This window comes from Quercus lobata, chromosome 5, assembly GCF_001633185.2.
Source record: "Quercus lobata isolate SW786 chromosome 5, ValleyOak3.0 Primary Assembly, whole genome shotgun sequence".
Classification (NCBI taxonomy): domain Eukaryota; kingdom Viridiplantae; phylum Streptophyta; class Magnoliopsida; order Fagales; family Fagaceae; genus Quercus; species Quercus lobata.
Genome location: NC_044908.1, coordinates 60,114,918 through 60,135,481, shown reverse-complemented (window position 1 = coordinate 60,135,481; position 20,564 = coordinate 60,114,918). Strand labels below are relative to the sequence as shown.

Sequence of the window (20,564 nt, the reverse complement as noted above, 5' to 3'; positions counted from 1 at the left end):
TATATAAACCGAATAGAATATTATTGCACTGGAATAACAAAAGACTTCATTACTTGACTTCCAAGATTATCCGGATAAGTATATAAGAAAATATTCTTCTTTTACTTATCTTGTTTTTTTGTTTTCTATTTCTTACATTCAATTGATGCTTTAAAATATTGTATCTGTTTTTGCTCTCAACGTGTCTTCTCTTGAGTTCCATTCATTGTTATCCAATTTTTAATGCGTCAGGTTGCAACCATTGTCATACAGAATCTATGGTGAGTAGGGTTTCTTTTTTATTTATGTTGTAATAAATTTATTTTAGAATTTTTTTGAACAAAAATTTAAATGGATTTAATCTCAATTGCAAGCTAGGCAAGACCACGTGTGGTGTTGTTAGCAAACTGTGGAACCCAATATGCAAAGCATTCCTCAAAATCCCATTAATTCTTTGATCTCATAAGAAAATCAATGGAACTCAATGGATGGTTGTGCCACTTGATCATTCCTTTGCTTGCACAATTTATTTGGTTTTATTTCGGATTGAACATTTGCATCCTTGGCCTCTATTCTACAACACCATTTTGTGCTTTGTGTGGAGCCCAGGTCTTACCATTTTTTTTTCTTGCAGATGTTATGTACATGTGCAAAGAACATGAGGATATTAGCAAGATGGGAGAACAATTGACTGCCCTGTCTTTTGATCTAAGAGAGATGTATTTTTTTTAAAGTAAATATTATGTATTGTAAGTAGCTGACTTTTTTTTAACATTTATTCGTTTTATTGAGAAACTACCTTTTGATTGTGGACTTAGTAGAGGGCACAAACAAATTTTTGAAATAATTTTGTTTACATTTTACTAATTGAATGGCATATACCATTTTGTTTGATTATTTTCTTTCTTTCATTTTAGAATTCTTTTCATTTTTTATGTTGCATTATATTCTTCATTTTTTATTTTTTATATTATTCCCTTTTTATTTTTTTATTTTTTGTTATTTGATAGTGCAAGTTAGCTAAGAGTGATATAGATAATTCTGAGTATATTTTAGTAACCATTAAATTTGATTATCCAAACATTTTAGTAGGGAGATTGTGAAAAAGAAAAATATAAGGCGGATCAAAATTTTAGTAACAAATAAATTTTATGAAGCTTTAAAAAAAAAATTCCAAACAAAATGACTACAAACATATCAAAAGGAAAAACATTTTAAGTGGGTTTGTGGGAGATATGTAACTACATTATAGGAAACCCACACATAATGTAGGAGAGAGGTTTCATGAGAATCTCTCTTAAGATAATTTTCCTCTTTTCTTATTTATTCATTATATATAACCTTACAAAGTTTATTAGTAAAAAACTAGCCTCTGAGCACGCGTTCACGCCCGTGCTCAGAGGCTAGTAACTTATTACATATCTTTCATTGGAGCTTGACCGTAGTCAAATAATCGAATGAAATACACAGACAATTGGCAACCTTGTTCCAAGGCAACATAAGGCCATATGAAACTATTATTACTGTGGAAGCTTATTGAATTTGCAGTGTCGGTACTCAGCATAAGTTTTAGTTGAATATTTGGCTTGGTTTTGATCATTCACAAGCTCTGAAAATGGTCCAATGTTCGCCTCATGTGGAGGCACAATAAACACTGCCCATGACATGCGTGTGCATTCCTTGTTCACCAAACTCCTATGAAGAACACTCTTGTACTTCCCGTTGCTTAGCACCTATAACAAAATTCTCATAAATTGGACATTTACAAAAACAACTATTTGTTGCTATTTTCAGAGTGAATTTTAATTCTAAAAAAAAAAAAAAACTATTTGTTGCTTCTAAAGCTATAATTTAGCCTCTATAGCGGCTTAAACATCTCAGTGGACACTTGAACATTTATTTTTTGCAAAACAATTTCATTAAAATTATATTATAAAAACATTATTGTCATATTTCATTGCACAAGATAGGGAGTACCATACCTCAATTTGATCACCAACATGGACAAAAAGGGCATTTTCCAAGAGATTTACAGCAACCCAATTATCGTCTTTCCACACTTGAAGGCCTGGAACATCGTTTGGAACTAGTATTGTGAGTGCAGACATGTCCGTATGAGGTTCAACTCCTAAAGCCAATTCAGGTTGTGGGCAAGGTGGGTACATGTTTATTTTCATCTCTAGCTCTAGTTCTTCATCACCCAAACAAGACTTCAAAACCTTCCCTTCCAAACCTAACCCCTCTGACAATAGTTGCAGTAGGTTATCAGTTATTCTCAATATTTCTTTGCCATATTCTTCTGTGACTCCTCTGTGTTAAGTGTACATGAGGTAAGCACTAACAAAGTCAGATTTTATTAAAGCAAAGATAAATATATATAAAAAAAAGTCAACAAATAACTTTTTTTTTTTTTTTAATACTACTTTTTCTTTTATATGAATTTAATCTACCTATTGAGTTCACCCCATGATTATTACTCTTATCATCTAGCTAAGATATTAATTGCTTTTTGGTGTAGGTAGGGTTTGAATCCTAATTAATCTCTTATTCAACGATATATAATAGTTTTTACCAATTGAGCTAACTAGAACCCACTTTCTTAAACTATTTTTTACATCTTTCCTTTTTTTTAGATTTGGTGTTCATAATTGTGTTGGACTATCTATTTGTGTGGAATCAATCAATAACTTGTTCACTGATTAATTAATCTATTGCTTATGTGTCAAAAAAAAAAAAATTAATCTATTGCTTAGGTTCTTTTGGGTATAAATAACAGTTTATTAATTGGTAGCAAAGGTTTTAGAACGTGAATTACAAACTCCCCCTATATCATTTTGTTATATATGAATTTTGATAAATCAATTTACCATTTGATTGCATTTTATTATTATATCCTTTATACTTGCAACATTTCAAGAAGATTAAAGATCAATAGTTGTGTCATTAATCAAATGTTTAAATTTCAAGTTTTTGTAGCCTTAAATTATGCATAAAAAATAAGTTTACTAACTAAATAGTAAATAATATCCGATTTGAAATAAATTTGATGTACATGTTAAGAATATAAAGAACATGCAATCCAACGGTTAAATTTTCAAAACATATAGTCATATTAATTGTTTAGTGGGAGTTTGTATTCATTGCCTACAAAGAAATTTGTAGATAAACTTTTTCCCTATAGGGATTTGCTAACCTATTTGCTGAGAAACATTTTTTCTATGCATCTTTTTTTTTTTTCTTCATCTTATTTGAGTGACGTACATAAAAACATTAAAAGGTGACTAAATGATAAATTAAACCTTTAAATGAGTGGTAGTATAATTCTTCTTGTCTTGTTAAATAAATTTAAAATCTACATTATAATTTTAAGAGAAATAGGAGGGAGGAATTTAAAAAACCACGTAGCCATGGCCCCATATATATACCCTTCCTCCACTGTTGGATAAGGGATTTTCCTTTCTTTTATTTTTATTATTTTTGGTTTTTCAAGGGTCTCTCCATGTACTATATCTAATTCATAACGAATTACTGTTTTTTGATAGAATCATAACGAATTATTAAGCATAAAATTTATAGGTAACCTATGAACGGATTAATGGGAGAAGAGAACCAACGTATAATCTTTGGATTCAAAATGAATTAATAATAAGCTAGAAATTGGTTTTCTAACTTTAATAAATAAAAAAATAAAAATTGGTGGGTATTATCACTTATCAATGAAACAGATGAATGGAAAAGAGGGTTTAGAAGTTCTGAAAAAAAAAAAAAAGATTTAGAATTGAAGGGATCCTAAGTCAATTAGGTGGTAATATATATAAATATATATAGCTTGGTCGTGGTAGTATTATATATTAATAGATCATGTTAATGAGTGTCCTTAAGGCAATTGTTAATAAATTATATTAGGAGAGTTTTGACACCACTTTTATGATAAATATAAAAAGTTGTTAATACAATTAATTGCTTTATCATTTTTTCATAAAAATATTTCTAAAAATAGTTCTTAAACTAATGTTCCTAGGGCATTCATTGATGTTTCACTATATTAATAAAGTTTTGGGAGAAAACAAATAAAGGAAAATTTCTTTCAACTATTAGAAGTTAATAATAGGGATGGCAATGGGGCGGGGCGGGGTCGAAGGATGGGGTTTTCGTCTTTGTCCCGCATGGTTTTGTCCTACCCCATCCCTGTCTCTTGGGGCCCTATGAAGACCTTAAAAAAAGGATTGCGATAGTCAATAATTGATTTATCGTGTAATCACCTTTTGTCTTGATTCTCAACCAAAAAAAAAAAAAAAAATTCGTGTTGTGCAAAGACAATGTACTCATTTTTCTCAAAAATACAAAAAAAGAAAAACAACGTTTCCCTAAAGCATTTGTTAATAAACTATTTTTAAAAAAAAAAATTTGATATCACTTTCATGGAAATATAAAAAGTTATCAAAATTTTTTTTTTCCAATAAAAAGTTTCTAAAAATATTTCTTAAATCAATACCTTCAAATATGCGTTATCATTTTCCAAAAATACATATGCCCTGTACTATGATTTTTTTTTTTCCTTTCTATTTTTACTTTATTTCTTTTAGATAGGTGCCCTCAGTCCAAGTGATGTCAACCTCAATCAACATTTAGATTTTTACATTGGTAGGTTATTATTATTATTATTATTCAACTTTATTGGAAGCTCTTGGGATCCTTGAAAAATATTTTTTTAAATTTTGCATGATCACGATAAAACAAATATATATATATATATATATATAAATAAAGAGGTTAGGTTCAAGTTATATATAGTGTAATTCTAAATTATGTTACACAACTTAATATTTTTTATTGTATGCGAATTTTAACAAATTTACTATTTGATTAAATTTTCTTTGTGTAAACCACATGCTTGTGAAATTTCAAGATGATTTGAAATCGATAACTATGTTATTGATCAAAATATTTAAATTTTAAGTTTTTTTTTAATTTAAAATTGTGCATAAATGAATAATAAATAGTATCCAATTGACAAGAAACTTAGCATACATACATACATATATATATATATATATATATATTAATAGCCAAAACTGAGAGAAAATTTAATTAAATTTCAAATTGGAATTTAATTAGAGTCTAATTTTGCCCTACGTGTATCATTGAATCTAAATTTTTAAATTTTTGTGTCAACTTAGTTAATTCAGTGTTAAAATTGGAATTTAGTTAAAGTCGCTCCATGTGTCTCATCTAATTTAAGTTTTTAAATTTTTGTGTCAAGTAAGTTAATTCAGTGTAGAAAATAAGAAGTTCAATATAAATAAACCATAAAAAAACCAAATCATATATCTAACTCTCTATATGAAACAATTTAGGAGATATTATTGGAACAATTTATTCTTTTATTTTTTGTTGTATTTAGTAGAATTTCAAAAACAGTGATTGTGAATTGATATTGTATACGTAGTATCCAATAGTGATTTTCAAAATTATATATATAATAATAGTGTAATGAGAAACTTGGCGTAACCAATATTATGAAAATTGCAAGTAAAAACTATTTTAGTACCTTCAAATGTCCTAGTTTAACTAAGATCTTATATGTTTTATAACCCAAACTAACATAAATAGCACCACTAAAATTCATCATTTCTGTGTGTAAGCACGGATTATTTACTAGTTCTAATAACATAGAGAACATGTAATTGAACAATGAGATTTTTGAAATATTGATCTAATTAAAAGTTATTAGTCAATGCAACAATTTTTAAAGTTACATTAAGTGTTGTGGGGCCCAAATGATTTATGGGCCAGGCCCATCTACCCGGGGAGAATCCGAAGGCCCAAGCCGAGGAGGGCTACGGCCCAAACTCGACAAAATAGCCTATGGATACCGCCGAGGACAGCTCAGTCCTCGGCAGACCCAAAGTCCCCCCTGAAAGAAGGGTAAAAACGGTATAGGACTGAAACTAGGAAGAAAGATCTAAAATATCCAGGGAAAGCTGCCCTTACTGCCATTCAATGCTCTGAACCTGACAGAGTCGCATTCTTTGGCTTTTACAACCACCCCCAACGACTTTGAATATGGGCTGATGGGACAAGTATCAATCTTGGAAAGGTTGACCCTATACGTGGACGAAGGACAATGAACGCAGGCGAATATAAAAGGAAAAAACAAGTAACCTAAGGGGGGGGTTGGGAAAAATGGCCAAAAACCAGAGCCTCTCAGCCCACCTCCAGAAGAAAGACTCCGGGGATGAAAGAAAACTTAAACTTGTACGAACACCGCGAAAAACCCACCGCCTGTCAACCAGGGCCTAGCCTTCCAAACCCACGCTCTACAAATGATATTGTTAGGGGCCTTTTTACGTGCGAACCTGACACTGTTACGGTCCGCCACGAATCGCGTCCTTACAATTGGCGCCGTCTGTGGGAAGGGCTTGTGTGTTGGTATAGGAGGTGGGTCGATAGAGTCTCTTCGATATATCTAACCGTTGGTTATAGAGTTCTAGTATAAAGTTCTGTTAGGGACTGCGTTTCTTGACTAGGGGCTTGGTTGAGGAGCTAACTCCCTTAAAGCCAAGGTCCCCCGTAAAGAGCAAACTAGGCACTTGGTAACGTTAACCGTATGGATAAACTCTAGGGGCTTGGCTGAGGAGCTAACTCCCCTAAAGCCAAGATCCCACACAAAGAGAAAACTAGGTTTTGGACAGAACCAAGGCATTGCATAGTCCTCGGACTCAAGCCTCTGGGGAAACCAACTATCTGGATGTGGAAAACTAGGTTTTGGACAGAACCAAGGCATTGCGTAGTCCTCGGACTCAAGCCTCTGGGGAAACCAACTATCTGGATGTGGAAAACTAGGTTTTGGACAGAACCAAGGCATTGCATAGTCCTCGGACTCAAGCCTCTGGGGAAACCAACTATCTGGATGTGGAAAACTAGGTTTTGGACAGAACCAAGGCGTTGCGTAGTCCTCTGACTCAAGCCTCTGGGGAAACCAACTATCTGGATGTGGAAAACTAGGTTTTGGACAGAACCAAGGCGTTGCGTAGTCCTCGGACTCAAGCCTCTGGGGAAACCAACTATCTGGATGTGGAAAACTAGGTTTTGGACAGAACCAAGGCGTTGCATAGTCCTCGGACTCAAGCCTCTGGGGAAACCAACTATCTGGATGTGGAAAACTAGGTTTTGGACAGAACCAAGGCGTTACATAGTCCTCGGACTCAAGCCTCTGGGGAAACCAACTATCTGGATGTGGAAAACTAGGTTTTGGACAGAACCAGGGCATTGCATGGTCCTCGGACTCAAGCCTATGGGGAAACCAACTACCTAGATAAGGAAAACTAGGTTTTGGACAGAACCAGGGCATTGCATGGTCCACGGACTCAAGCCTGTGGGGAAACCAACTACCTGGATGAGGAAAACTAGGTTTTGGACAGAACCAAGGCATTGCATGGTCCACGGACTCAAGCCTATGGGGAAACCAACTACTTGGATGAGGAAAACTAGGTTTTGGACAGAGCCAAGGCATTGCATAGTCCTCGGACTCAAGCCTATGGGGAAACCAACTACCTGGATGAGGAAAACTAGGTTTTGGACAGAACCAAGGCATTGCATAGTCCTCGGACTCAAGCCTATGGGGAAACCAACTACCTGGATGAAGAACCAACTATCTAGAAAAAAAAAAAAAAAAAAAAAAAAAAAAAAAAAAAAAAAAAAAAACTATGGCACATAAATCTCGAAATCCATTCAAAGAGAACTCCGCGTTAACAGATGGGTTAATACCTTGATTGCGCGGATTCCTCGGTCTACCCTCAGATCCCCAGTATCAAAGGGGTTGATGCGATACGGCGCAACATATTACCCAAAAGCACAACCAAAGCCCCTCGATACTCGGCTACCCTCTCGGACGAATGATTTAGAATTTATCGTTCTCGGACATCGCTCTAGTATGCATCGCGCAACACTCAGCGGTTATCCCGGTTAGTTTCAAGAGTTTAATTTATTGATGATTAACCTTGTTATGCTTGATAATATTTGTAAGTTTAAACTAGTAGGAATCTGTGTTAAGACATTTTTCTGCCTAGAATGTCATTAAGGGCAAGCTTATATTTAACATTCATGCACAAAGTAGTGGTTACGGAGAAGAAAGATATGTATAGAGAAATAGACACATATTTTATTAAGACAAAAGAACAGTACAGTGTACAATGAAAAGCCGAAACAAAGCCTATATTGAAGCTAACTACGTAAGTAACGAAAAACACAAGAGAGTGAAGATAAAGCCGTGGAGGTAGCACAGAGGAGAGGTTGGCTGCTGCCTCGAGACCTTATTTCTCCTCAATGCTTTTGCGTGCCCATAACTCAGGCAGCAAAAGAACCCAACTTGGGGCCTGCACCGGTGAAGAAAAGGTGCAGGGAACCTGACCTCAGGCAAACACCATCTACAGGAAAGGTGCAGGGAGCCGGAAGTTGGGGAGCCCCCACAAAAATTTGCCTGCTACAAGGCAGACGGCGCTGATGGCGGAAATTCCTTTTTCTGACATACCAAAAATCTGGCATGACCAGAACCTGCTTCGGATTTTGGCTAAAAGAAGGAGGAATACTATCTTCCTCCTGTCAAGGCGGAGGACTGGGTTGGATCTGTGCCATCCTTGTCCATACCACATCACCTTGAGGATTCGGTGCCTCTGAAGCGGGCGGAGACCTTTCATCCCCATCCACGCCTCAAACATCTTACTTTGAGGCAGTGGCACTAGAAAGAGAGATCGCGGATATGGAAGAAGTATGGTTCTGAAGGGAACAGGAGAGTTCATGTGCAAGTGAAGTGACCCCCTATCCCATTTATACCCAGAAATAAACCGGTGACATTTAATTCACGCAGCGTCCCAAGGAACGCTACAGACAAAACGTCTCAGGCTCGATTTCCAACGTCGTCTGTAGGGATGGCAATTTTTGCCCGATCCGTGGGTACCCGGTCCGGCCCGACCCTAATGGGCCGGATTTTACCCGGTCCGATTAGAAATAGGGTCGGGTATGGGTTTCCAAAAAAAAATCCGAAACGGGTCCGGGTCGGGTCCGGGTTTTAATTAAAAAACTCGAGACCCGGCCCGAAACCCGACCCGTGTAAAAACCCGGAACCTAAAATTACAAAACTACCCCCCATATATATATACACCTTAATTAACCCTAACTCTCTTCACTCTTTCCCTCTTCACTCTTTCCCTCTTCAGTCTTCACTCTTCAGAGCACGCAGCAGCCTCCCTCCCACACCCTCACGCCGCCGTCCCACACTCCCTCACGCCTCCGTCCCTCAGTCCGAACCTCACAAGCCTCCGTCCCTCAATCCGACGACTCCGACCCTCACAACCCTCACTCCCACACTTCGTCCTTCAACGTCTCTGTCCCTCAGTCCGTCCCTCAGTACCTCAGTCCCTCAGTCCGACCCTCAGAAGCCTCCGGCTCCGGCTACGGCTACCCTCCCTCAGTTCGCGTCTCTGGTACCGATCCGAACGTCGTCGCCTGCTTCAAGATCGCCGATCTCCACCACTCTCGCTCCTTCCCTCGCATTCGCCCCTGTACTCTCTCTCTCTCTGCTTTCAATTTTTCAATGTTGTTGATTTTTTATTTTTAGATAATTGACATTAATTCATGTCTTTGTGTGATAAATTCAACACCTATGGGCTTGTACTCTGTTCTGAGGCAGACTAGAGGAGTATACTTTTGATGTATTCTTCCCATTTATTCTTCAGGTTCAGGAAACAATAAACCTCGTTGGTAGAATCTAACTCTGTAGTTTGTATTTGTTATTATTGTGAAGGCTCTGATAATTTATACCCACTTTTTCAGTTGTAGCTTGTTGAATGCTTTGAAAATTTGTCTCCTGTCCTATTTCTGGCTCTCTTTTTTTCTTCATCCGTGTATCTCTGAAGTGCCATTGCTGTTGCCTTTTTGATTGTTAGCACTTTGGTATTCCATTTTTTCTTCGATGTTTGATGTATGGAGAAAATAGAGAGTGATAGTGATAGTGATTAGAAAGACGAGGAGGAGCAAAGAGAGAGTGATAGTGATAGTGATTAGAAAGAGAGACTGCCATAATTAACTTGTGATTTTTGATTTAGTAAATCAAATGTTGAATTATCCAAAAAAATAGAATCAAATATTTAGTTTGTGGTTTTGGTTTCTTTGGATCAGAATTGATGGGTCATTCTTATTATTATGCTTTGGAGAGGTTGCGGCAGTTGGTGTTGATTATTGCTTTGTTTATGCAAATTGCGTGTATTTGATTTCATGGATTTGTAATAGTTGAGCTTGCTCTGTTTTCCGTGGCTGTTATAGTGATGCTGTAATAGTTAAGCTTTCTTGGGTAGGAATTGCATCAAATTAACTTTGTTAACTTGCATTTCTTGTGAAACTAAGTGTGGAATATGGTAGTGAAATATTGTTTTTTGTGTTTGTTGGGAATGTAGAGCCTAAAACGGAGATGGAAGAGACAAACATAAACACAAACAAATCTGATTCTTCCTCGCCAAGTGGCTCTCCTTTAAGAACCGGACGTGGTCCCTTGCAAACTGTGCGGTCTCCTTCGCCATTTTCACGATCACCCTCACCATTGTCGCCTGGCAGCTCACCTTCAGGATCACCATCACCTTTATGTCCATTAAACAACGAGTAAGTGTTTGAATTTGTTGTTAATCATGTTTAATTTGTGTAATTATGAATTTGTGCCTATTAATTAATAAGTATGTGTAATAATAAATTTGTTTTGATTCTAACCTTCAAACTTCTGAACCAATTAGGAGTCCGAAATCCCCGATGGTGGACTTAGAGGTAGAGGAACAAGAAGGGAGTCGAGGAAGTCCAGGGACAGAGGAAGAGAGAGAGCAAGAGCCTACAAATGAGGACTCGGATACAAGTAAAAAAAGAAAGACCACTTCAGATGTTTGGGCTCATTTTACAAGGAAGAAAGTTGAAGGAAAAGTTAAAGCCCAATGCCATCATTGTGGCAAACTTTACTTGGGTGATTCAAGCCAAGGTACAACCCATTTGCATAATCATCTAGCAAGATGTCCACGGATGAAGTTTAAAGATATAAGACAACAAGTCTTAATTAAACAACAAAATAAGGTGGATGGAACTATGAGTTTAAGTAATTATCAATTTGATCAAGCTAGAGTTAGGAATAAGCTTGCTCGAATGGTCATTTTACATGAATATCCCCTTTCAATGGTTGATCACATTGGGTTTAGAGAATTTGTGACGGATCTTCAACCGATGTTTAAACTTGTCACAAGAAATACTTTGAAGAGTGACATTTTTAAAATCTATGATAATGAGAGGGAGAAAGCTTTGAAGATCACGGACAAGAATGGAAGTAGAATGGCAATTACAACTGACATGTGGACTTCAAGTAACAAAAAGAGAGGGTTTATGGTCATTACCGCTCATTTCATTGATCATGCTTGGACGTTGCAAAGTCGGGTTTTAAGGTAATTTTTTTATCTATAAATTGAATGTTAAAGATTTTACATTTAGAATGTTTATTGAGTTATGTTAAATTGAATGTTTATTTAGTTATGTTATAATTATTCCTATTATTTTTCTAGGTTTGTTTATGTTCCTTCTCCACACACGAAAGATGTTCTTGCCGATGTGCTTGTTGATTGCTTTTTAGAGTGGAATATTGATAGGAAGTTGTCCACAATAACCGTAGATAATTGTAGTACTAATGATGCCATGATAAGACTTCTCTTGAATAAGCTTGATACTAGTTCTCTTATGTTGGGTGGGTCTATGTTGCATATGAGATGTGCTGCACATATTTTAAATTTGATTGTTCAAGATGGGTTGTCTCTTATTGGTGATGGTATTGAAAGGATTCGTGATAGTGTGATTTATTGGACTGGATCACCAAAGAGGAGACAAAAATTTGAAGAAAATGCCCATCAATTGCGTATTCAATGCACCAAAGAGTTAGTTTTAGATTGTAAAACTCGTTGGAATTCAACTTGCTTAATGCTTTCTACTGCATTGATTTATAAAGATGTTTTCTCGCGTTTGGCTAAACGTGAAACATCTTATACTTGTTTGCCATATGATCATGATTGGGAGGTAGCCAAAGATATTTGTGGGAGGTTGGAGTTGTTTTCTAGTGTGACTGAGTTTTTCTCTGGTCGTAAGTACCCCACAACTAATATGTATTTTTCTATGGTGTGTGAGTTGAAAATTGCATTGAATGAATGGAGTTTGTCTCCAAGTGAGATGATAAGTACGATGGCCGAAAGCATGCTTACTAAATTTAATTCTTATTGGGCTAATGTTAGTGTTGTTATGGCTATTTCTGTTATCTTAGATCCAAGATATAAGATGAAATTATTGGAGTTTTATTATCCTAGCATATATGGTGTTAATTCTGATTTGGAGATTGAAAAAATTAAGAATCTTTGTTATGATTTGCTTGATGAGTATGGAGATGTAGATGAGTGTCTTGTAGATAATGAAGGAAGTTCTCATATGCCTGCAAGTACTTCAAATCAAGGGGCACAAATAAAATTTAGGTTGATTGGGTCAATGTCAAGGTTTGATGGGTTTGTGAACAATAGTTCAAGTAGTTCAAAGAAACATGAGAGTGGTAGAATGGAATTTGATCATTTCATTGATGAGGGAGTGTTGAAGAGGAGTGAAGACTTCAATATTTTGGCATGGTGGAAAAATAATGGTCTCAAGTATCCTACTTTACAAAGGATTGCAAGAGATGTTTTAGCCATTCCCGTCACAACTGTTGCTTCAGAAGCTGCTTTTAGCACTAGTGGGAGACTTTTAAGTCCACACCGCAGTAGACTACATCCCAAGACTATAGAGGCAATGATGTGTGCTCAGAATTGGTTATGGAGTAAAATCAACGGTTAGCAATTGTCTAATTTTTATTTATAAAATCAAAATTGTGTTTTTATATTTGCTAGTTATAATTTGATGAGATTTATTACATTTTTTAATTCATTGTTGTTGTAGGTTCTTCAATTATACCAGGAGATAGTACATTTCAATCCATTCTTAATGATGGGGAGCCAAATGAAGATGATGGGAGTTGTGCCACAATTGATAGGAGTTGCATCACAATTGATGAAGATTAAATATTTTGTATTAATTTAGTAGTTTTTTTAATTTCTTGGACTTGTTGAATTAATTTGTTGGTATGTAATTATTCTAAACTTGTGGCCTTGTGGGATTTATTTTGTAGCTTTTTAATTTCTTGGACTCGTTGAACTTTTGATACTTATTTCTTAAACTTGTTGGATTTATTTTATTTTTATGTTTAGCTAGTGATTATGATTATGATTATGATATTAGTTATAGTTTATTGGTTTATTGATTTATAATTAACAGGTGGTTTATTGATTTATTATTAGTAGCTTATGATGTGGCATTTGAGCCATGTTATTTATTGGCATTTGGGCCATATTATTTAGGCTTGAATTGCATTAGAATATGCAGGCTTAATATAGGCAAAGATAAATTTGTGCTTAAATTTTTTTTTTTTTTTGGATTGGGCCCAAAAATGCAGGCTTAAAGCTTAATGTAGGAAAAAATAATTTTGGGCTTAAATTTTTTTTTTGATTGGGCCCAAAAATGCAGGCTTAATGTAGGAAAAAATAAATTTGGGCCCAAAAATGCAGGCTTAATGTAGGCAAAAATAAATTTGGGTTTAATTTTTTTTTTTTTTGATTGGGCCATGAATTCGGCCCAATTCCTAAACGGGGCCCGCAGGGCCCGGATGGGGCGGGTCTGGGCCCCGGGAAAAAACCCGGTACCCTAAACGGGCCGGGTCCGGGTTAAGGGTCTTGTCTCGCGGGTCGGGTCCGGGTATGAAAAAACCCGGCCCGAACCCGACCCATTGCCATTCCTAGTCGTCTGCAGCCCTAAGGTTAAAGAAGTCTCGAGAAGGCGCACCTCGAACATTGGGACGCCAAAAAGTACCGCGTGATCAAGGACTATGGAAATACCTCTTAATTTATGGGCCCAGTAAATTCGCGGCCCAGGCCCGTTCAGCATATGGGCCCAGGGACAGAACCAAGGCCTTGCATGGTCCTCGGACTCAAGCCTATGGGGAAACCAAGTACAAAATAGAAAAAATCACAAGTTTTGGACAGAACCAAGGCCTTGCATGGTCCTCGGACTCAAGCCTATGGGGAAACCAAGTACAAAAACGAAAAAATCACAAGTTTTGGACAGAACCAAGGCCTTGCATGGTCCTCGGACTCAAGCCTATGGGGAAACCAAGTACAAAAACGAAAAAATCACAAGTTTTGGACAGAACCAAGGCCTTGTATGGTCCTCGAACCCAGGCCAATGGGGAAACCAAATACTTGGACAAGGAAAGGTTTGAATTTTGTAAGATGGGTTACTTGATAAAAATGTCAGGTCACTTCACCCACGGCTTAAACACCATAAAGAGGTTAAGACCAGTAAAGTTGTGAGGAAGGTGGTGAAACGCCCCAGCATTAAGTCGCATAAGAAGGCTGTTCATTTGGTGAGTGAGATATCTTCAAATGGTTATTCCTCACACGGCATCAAACCTTCGTTTTACTCCTCGGCTAGCATGGGGTAAGTATTACTTTTCACTGGTCGGCCTTATTGTGCCAAGCGTTTCTATTAAAGTTATGGCGACATCTTTTTATTATCAAGTATTTTGGTCTTAGTCGTCATTGATTTAGATGCTATATTATTGTGCCGAGCAGCGTTTGTAAATTTAAAAAAAGAAAAGAAAAGAAAAGCCATAGAGACAAAACATGCGAAATAAAGTAACAACAATTTTTATTAATACGAAAAATTATTACAACGTACAAAGAGGGGCTCAAGCGAGCCTATACAAAATGAGAACTGCCTAAGCAACAATTACATCCGTAGTACAGATAAGTAAACTGTCAGGCGTCTTTTAAACTCGTCTTCAAAGTCTCTCCAATCTCTGCCTCAATACTACTCATATTACGATAAGAACCTTCTTTGAAAAAAAAATGAATGAAGGAGAAGGAAATAGTAAGGAAGAAATCAATGAAGAAGATGGAGGAGATGAATGAAGAAGATGGAGGACATGAGTAAAGAAGGAGGAGAAGAAGAGAGAAGAGATGAAAAGAAAGAAAAAGGAGCAAAAGAGGGAGAAGTGAAAGCACCAGGATGGAACTGGTGCTGGGAAGACTAAGAGAGGGAGACGGAGGATAGCACCAGTGAAGGAAGAGAGGGAGAAGTAAGGGCACTTAGTCCCTGCCTCGATCCTGACTCCCAACACACTGGAGCCATACTAGGTATGCTCATAGGAGAGCGGTTGGTACTGATGGTAGGTGTTCTCGACTCAGTCACGCCGAAAGTTGGACGTGACAAGCCCCTGCTTCGGATTTTGACTGAAAGAAGGGTGAGGTTGATTTTGAGTCTTCGCCATCCCTGTCCCGATCGAGCCATAATGAGCTTTATTGGAACATGGCGTTTATGGGAGGGGTTTGGCTCCTGCATCACTCGTTGTTATGATAAAGTATACCACGATTTAGTTTGTGAACCAGTGGGTAAAATGAACCCTAGGGGAGGCTAAGTATTTCAAATCTCAGAAAGATGAGAAGGAATTCTTTACGGAAACAATAACCTCCTCCTTTCCTTCTATACAGAGGGTGGAGCGGGGGACATTTAATAGGTTCAGATCTCCAAAGGAATCTGCCAACACCAACATGCCGGCTCCGTTTCTCCACCTCATCAAAACAAACCGCCGAATTAAAGTAGTCTCGTAAATAGTGGTCATTAAAAGCACGTTTTGGGAAACCCAAACGATAAGAGCGCATCAAGCGCGAAATCAAAAACTGTCTCATAGATCGGCGCATTTCTTGGACAGATGAAGAGCCGTCAGTATTATTAATGGGCCAAATTGATTGGGCCGTAGGAAGAGGTTTGGCATCACCAAAACCCCCCTTTCCAACCAAGAGGTTGGACAGCCGGGTTTTGAGGGGCTATTGTGGGGCCCAAATGATTTATGGGCCAGGCCCATCTACCCGGGGAGAATCCGAAGGCCCAAGCCGAGGAGGGCTACGGCCCAAGCTCGACAAAATAGCCTATGGATACCACCGAGGATAGCTCAGTCCTCGGCAGACCCAAAGTCCCTCCTGAAAGAAGGGTAAAAACGGTATAGAACTGAAATTAGGAAGAAATATCTAAAATATCCAGGGAAAGCTGCCCTTACTGCTATTCAATGCTCTGAACCTGACAGAGCCGCATTCTTTGGCTTTTACAACCACCCCCAACGACTTTGAATATGGGCTGATGGGACAAGTATCAATCTTGGAAAGGTTGACCCTATACGTGGACGAAGGACAATGAACGCAGGCGAATATAAAAGGAAAAAACAAGTAACCTAAGGGGGGGGGTTGGGAAAAATGGCCAAAAACCAGAGCCTCCCAGCCCACCTCCAGGAGAAAGACTCCGAGGATGAAAGAAAACTTAAACTTGTACGAACACCGCGAAAAACCCACCGCCTGTCAACCAGGGCCTAGCCTTCCAAACCCACGCTCTACAAATGATATTGTTAGGGGCCTTTTTACGTGCGAACCCGACACTGTTACGGTCCGCCACGAATCGCGTCCTTACAAGTGTAAATTGAATCTAGTAAAAAAAAAAGGTGTGGGGTTTCAATAAAAGATTAAGTTAATCCACTTTGATTCTATCCCAAATGTACCAAATTAGATTTCAAATCCATTCTAGTTTTGTATAAAGGCCGGCCCTCCAATTCAAAACTTTTTCAATCATATTTAAGCACTTGAAAATAATCCAAATTCTCTGCTCATATATATATATATATATATATATATATATATGTATGTATGTATGTATGTATTAACTTCAAAGAAAAATTTAGCATCACCTAAAAATCTTTTTACGCCTTTTCAATAGATATTTATAATAACTAATTTTTCATGAATCTTTTAAATAATAATAAACATGAAACGAATATCATTAGTAGTAAACTTGCCTAGAAATATTTTATATGTATCTGATTGTAATTATTTGTAAACATATATTCCCATACATATGTTAGGAGTTTCAAATTAATTTCTAATCATGTTCAATTGCAATGCGCAAAAAAGAATAGGCTAGTACTAATTATATTCCCATACAATCTACTACTTATTTGAGCTAGATCAAAGGATATTGAGAAAAGTAAGGGTGGCATTTTTTTTTTGACATGACCTACTTGGAGAACACAAATATTTGCCGCTTAATGTTTAGTAAATTAGTTTATATCATATCGAGTAAACCTGAATATTTAATTTAGATGAATGACAATGGATTAATAAATTTAGGCAATTTTTTAGGAAATCCAATGAATCTTTTTTATTTTTAGAAATAGGTTTTAGGATTTGAACTTATAACTTCCACTTCATGATAATTACTCTTATTAATAGATTAAAGTATCAATTAGTTTTTATTTATTTTTTTTTTTTTATGTAAACAGAATTCAAACTTAGATCCCTTATTTGACAACCCTTAAGCTAATATAATAGCATTCTTCTTTCTAGGGCGGAGTTAGGAATTTTTGTTTGGAGGGCTAAGTTGTGACACTAATATATTTATCAAGACAATCCCCCACATACACACACATATATATATACACATATATATACACATACTTTTTTATTTGATAAGTTATATATATATATATATATACACACACCAAAAAAAAAAAAAATACTTAATATTTTCAATCAAAATTATGTTTGGGGTGATCTTTCATAAAATAAAATTTATTTTAAAGTCATTATTTAAGTTTCTTAAAAAGAGAAATACCAGATCTGGTGTAGAGAAACGTAGAGAAGACATGTACTGCTCACCTGTATGCAGGAGGATTTTTGGGCCATGCATCGTAGTTAACCTTAGAAGCAGGAGCCATGAGATGAAAGTAATAGTCAATCCACTCCACCTTTTCTTCTAGGTTCTTTGTCATCTTGGTACCATAGCCTTCAAACTTGCCACTAGCTGCGTCATTTGCATGGGCTTCCTTTTCCTCTTGTGGGAGCTCATAGAACTCTTGCCCCACCTCTTTTAGCCGTTGGATCAATGAAGGTGATATACCATGATCGGTGAGGAGGAAGAATCCCCACTCCTGGCAAGCCTCTGCAACTTCTCTGACGACCACATCATGCGGCTGAGAGAGGGAGATGACGGGCACCGTGACCCCGACAACGGCCACGGTGTTCTCAGGCCGTTCATGGGCCGGGCGGATGAATTGAGCCGGAAGTTTGTTGAGCCCAACCAAAGCCAAGGCCTGTGCTCTCTCTGCAGTCATTTTGTATTTTCTTTAGGTTGTTTCAAACTTGCAATCATGCACAAGTGTCTTTTGGCTGCTGGGAGTTGGGATGGCATGCAGTTTCACACGTATAAATAATACTTTCTAGGTTGGTTTGTGGGGTTTTTTTTTTATTTGGAGAATCTAGTTTGCAACTTGCAAGTTATAGCAACGTTTGGAATGGTAGATACACCAACTGAAAACGTGCGGCTTGTACTCGCTTTAAATGCATCTAACAGTTAATCAACAAATAGGCAGTGTTCAATGCTATAAACAAATATGGATTGTAAACGTGTGGCTAGTCCTCGGCACGCTTGGTCTAGGACGTGTTCAATGTTATAAATTCTTAAGTTCCGTTAGGTTGAGAGGATGGAAAAATGGGAGAATAGAAAAAATTTTAGTTTCCCTCATTTGTGTTTAGTTGGAATGATGAAAAACTTTTTTGTTTGGTTAAAAATAAAGTTTGTATAAATTTAATATCATATCCCTATTAAATAAAACAAAAAGTAACATATTATACTTAAAAAAAAAAATGTATAGACAGACACTTCATTAAAGTATATAAAAAAAATAGCATAAGAAATTGACCCAAAATTATTTTCTAAAAAAAAAAAAAAAAAAAAAAAAAACTTATGAGCACCAAAAGAAGAAGAAGTCTAGAAAAAATCAAAGAAAAAAAGAAGAAGCCTACACGTTAGTACAAAGAAAGAAAAAATCAAAGAAAAGAAAAAGAAAAAAAAGAAAAAAAAGCCAACATGTTGTAGGTGAAGTCCAACATGAAGGGTATTTTTGGAAGCTCATAACCCAGTTTTCTCCCTATTTTGGGGAGAAAACTTTTTGGGGAGTTTGGGGAAAAATTAAAACACAGTTTATTTTCCTTCTTCCCCACCCAATCAAACATACTCCAAAAAGTGTCTCTTTTCCATTTTCTCTCAAAAGTTTTCTATTCACCTTATTTCACCTCCAAACAAATACACCTTCAGTGCTCCTACTCAATTAGTAGAAAAATTATAAATTTCATGTTGTGCAATGAATTATTAGTGACAAGTATTAAAATTACAAGCTTTTCATACAGCTGATGAGCATTTAATCTACAGTGTCATTAATAAGATGAATGACCATACAGCATTAATGATACAATCATTAATGATTTCATAACCGACAAGCTCTAGCAGCTAGAAAGGCCAATCATGAGCCAATTAAACCTCCATTTAAGCTCAAACAGACATTACTCAAAATAGCTAAAAGAGCCATTAAGAGGCTGCCATTAGTTACACTTATAATGAGCCTTTCAACAACTGTACTGTTAGATTTTTAGACCCCTTAACACAATATGTTTAACTTAATATTAAGTCAAGTTGATTAACAAGGTTGTTATTCAAGTCTAGGTTAAACAATTGTGAGCAAAACAGATATAATGCGGAAAGTAAAGAACACAAAGAACTAATGATCCAGGAAAATCAAACCAGTAAAAAACATAAGGAGGATTTGATCTAGTTATCCTCAAGGTAACAACAGGATCCACTACGAAAAAATTGAAGTTTTACAAAAGGACTTAGACTACTAACATTCTAATGCTACCTCGTGTAGAAAACTTACTACCACGACCACGTGACAGCTCCGAATCCACATACTACTTCTTTCCTTGAATCTGCAATAAACACAAGTTCTCCTCCTTGTGACTTTGAGACTCCACTCAAAGATTTTGTTGTTCCTTGAATGTTCTTTATGCAGTAACTGAAACAACCATCAAGTTCTTGATGTGAATCGTGATCTTGATAGCTCTATGTATGTGTTTGAAGATACAAACCTCTCAGATCTCACAAAAGACTTGACACACAACTTAACAAAGATTTCTAAAACGTAGTTAGGGTTTTTCCTTTTATACTAGGAGTGAAACACTTAACCCTATACGTCATATGGGTTTGGACTGCGTTTGAAATATTTTGCAGAATTTTTTGGACTACGATTTTCGATCGATCGAGCCTTGCAGTTTTACACTATAAATTCCTGCAAACAACTTGATTCAAACATACATTTAAACAAACTTTAAGCAAGCCTATACCTAAACTTATTATTTTGATCATGGTTTGCCAACATATACTTTACAAGAAATAAAATGCTCAAAGTAAAAACTGCCCAATTACACATTATTGCCCAAAATACAATTCAAACTAACTACTACCTATCAGTTGAAAGTGCAGACAGCTATAAATAAGCCACCAAGCACTAGGAGAAATATATGCACATTCAAATAGACAAAATTACATTTTGATTC

General features: G+C 36.5%; 2 protein-coding genes across 4 annotated transcripts; one reads left to right on the top strand and one right to left on the bottom strand.

Annotated features, from left to right (window-relative positions):
• Positions 1-1,259: 1,259 nt before the first annotated feature.
• Positions 1,260-18,371, bottom strand: LOC115993005 (flavonol synthase/flavanone 3-hydroxylase-like). The gene is made up of 3 exons (XM_031117269.1): positions 17,832-18,371; positions 1,962-2,289; positions 1,260-1,712 (listed from the first exon to the last, which is right to left on the bottom strand). The coding sequence occupies exons 1-3, from the start codon at positions 18,284-18,286 to the stop codon at positions 1,500-1,502; spliced, it is 996 nt and encodes a 331-aa protein (XP_030973129.1). The 5' UTR covers positions 18,287-18,371; the 3' UTR covers positions 1,260-1,499.
• On the top strand, positions 9,350-13,276 carry LOC115993004 (zinc finger BED domain-containing protein RICESLEEPER 2-like). 3 transcript variants are annotated; one of them, XM_031117266.1, is made up of 5 exons: positions 9,350-9,542; positions 10,434-10,635; positions 10,764-11,453; positions 11,571-12,868; positions 12,976-13,276. In XM_031117266.1, exons 2-5 carry the CDS (start codon positions 10,448-10,450, stop codon positions 13,095-13,097), a joined length of 2,298 nt encoding a protein of 765 aa, XP_030973126.1. In that variant the 5' UTR covers positions 9,350-9,542; positions 10,434-10,447; the 3' UTR covers positions 13,098-13,276. The 3 variants fall into 3 exon arrangements, with proteins under 3 accessions (XP_030973126.1, XP_030973128.1, XP_030973127.1); XM_031117268.1 differs by lacking the exon at positions 9,350-9,542 and adding an exon at positions 9,549-9,716; XM_031117267.1 differs by lacking the exon at positions 9,350-9,542 and adding an exon at positions 9,549-9,741.
• Positions 18,372-20,564: the final 2,193 nt, after the last annotated feature.

Excerpts from the sequence above, each read along its gene's own strand:
- LOC115993004 (XM_031117266.1), top strand. The coding sequence starts at position 10,448 with ATGGAAGAGACAAACATAAACACAAACAAATCTGATTCTTCCTCGCCA. Across the intron at positions 10,636-10,763 it reads TTATGTCCATTAAACAACGA|GAGTCCGAAATCCCCGATGG; the intron begins GTAAGTGTTTGA and ends TGAACCAATTAG. Across the intron at positions 11,454-11,570 it reads TTGCAAAGTCGGGTTTTAAG|GTTTGTTTATGTTCCTTCTC; the intron begins GTAATTTTTTTA and ends TTATTTTTCTAG.
- LOC115993005 (XM_031117269.1), bottom strand. The coding sequence starts at position 18,286 with ATGACTGCAGAGAGAGCACAGGCCTTGGCTTTGGTTGGGCTCAACAAA. Across the intron at positions 2,290-17,831 it reads AAAAATCCTCCTGCATACAG|AGGAGTCACAGAAGAATATG; the intron begins GTGAGCAGTACA and ends CACTTAACACAG. Across the intron at positions 1,713-1,961 it reads ATGTTGGTGATCAAATTGAG|GTGCTAAGCAACGGGAAGTA; the intron begins GTATGGTACTCC and ends ATTTTGTTATAG.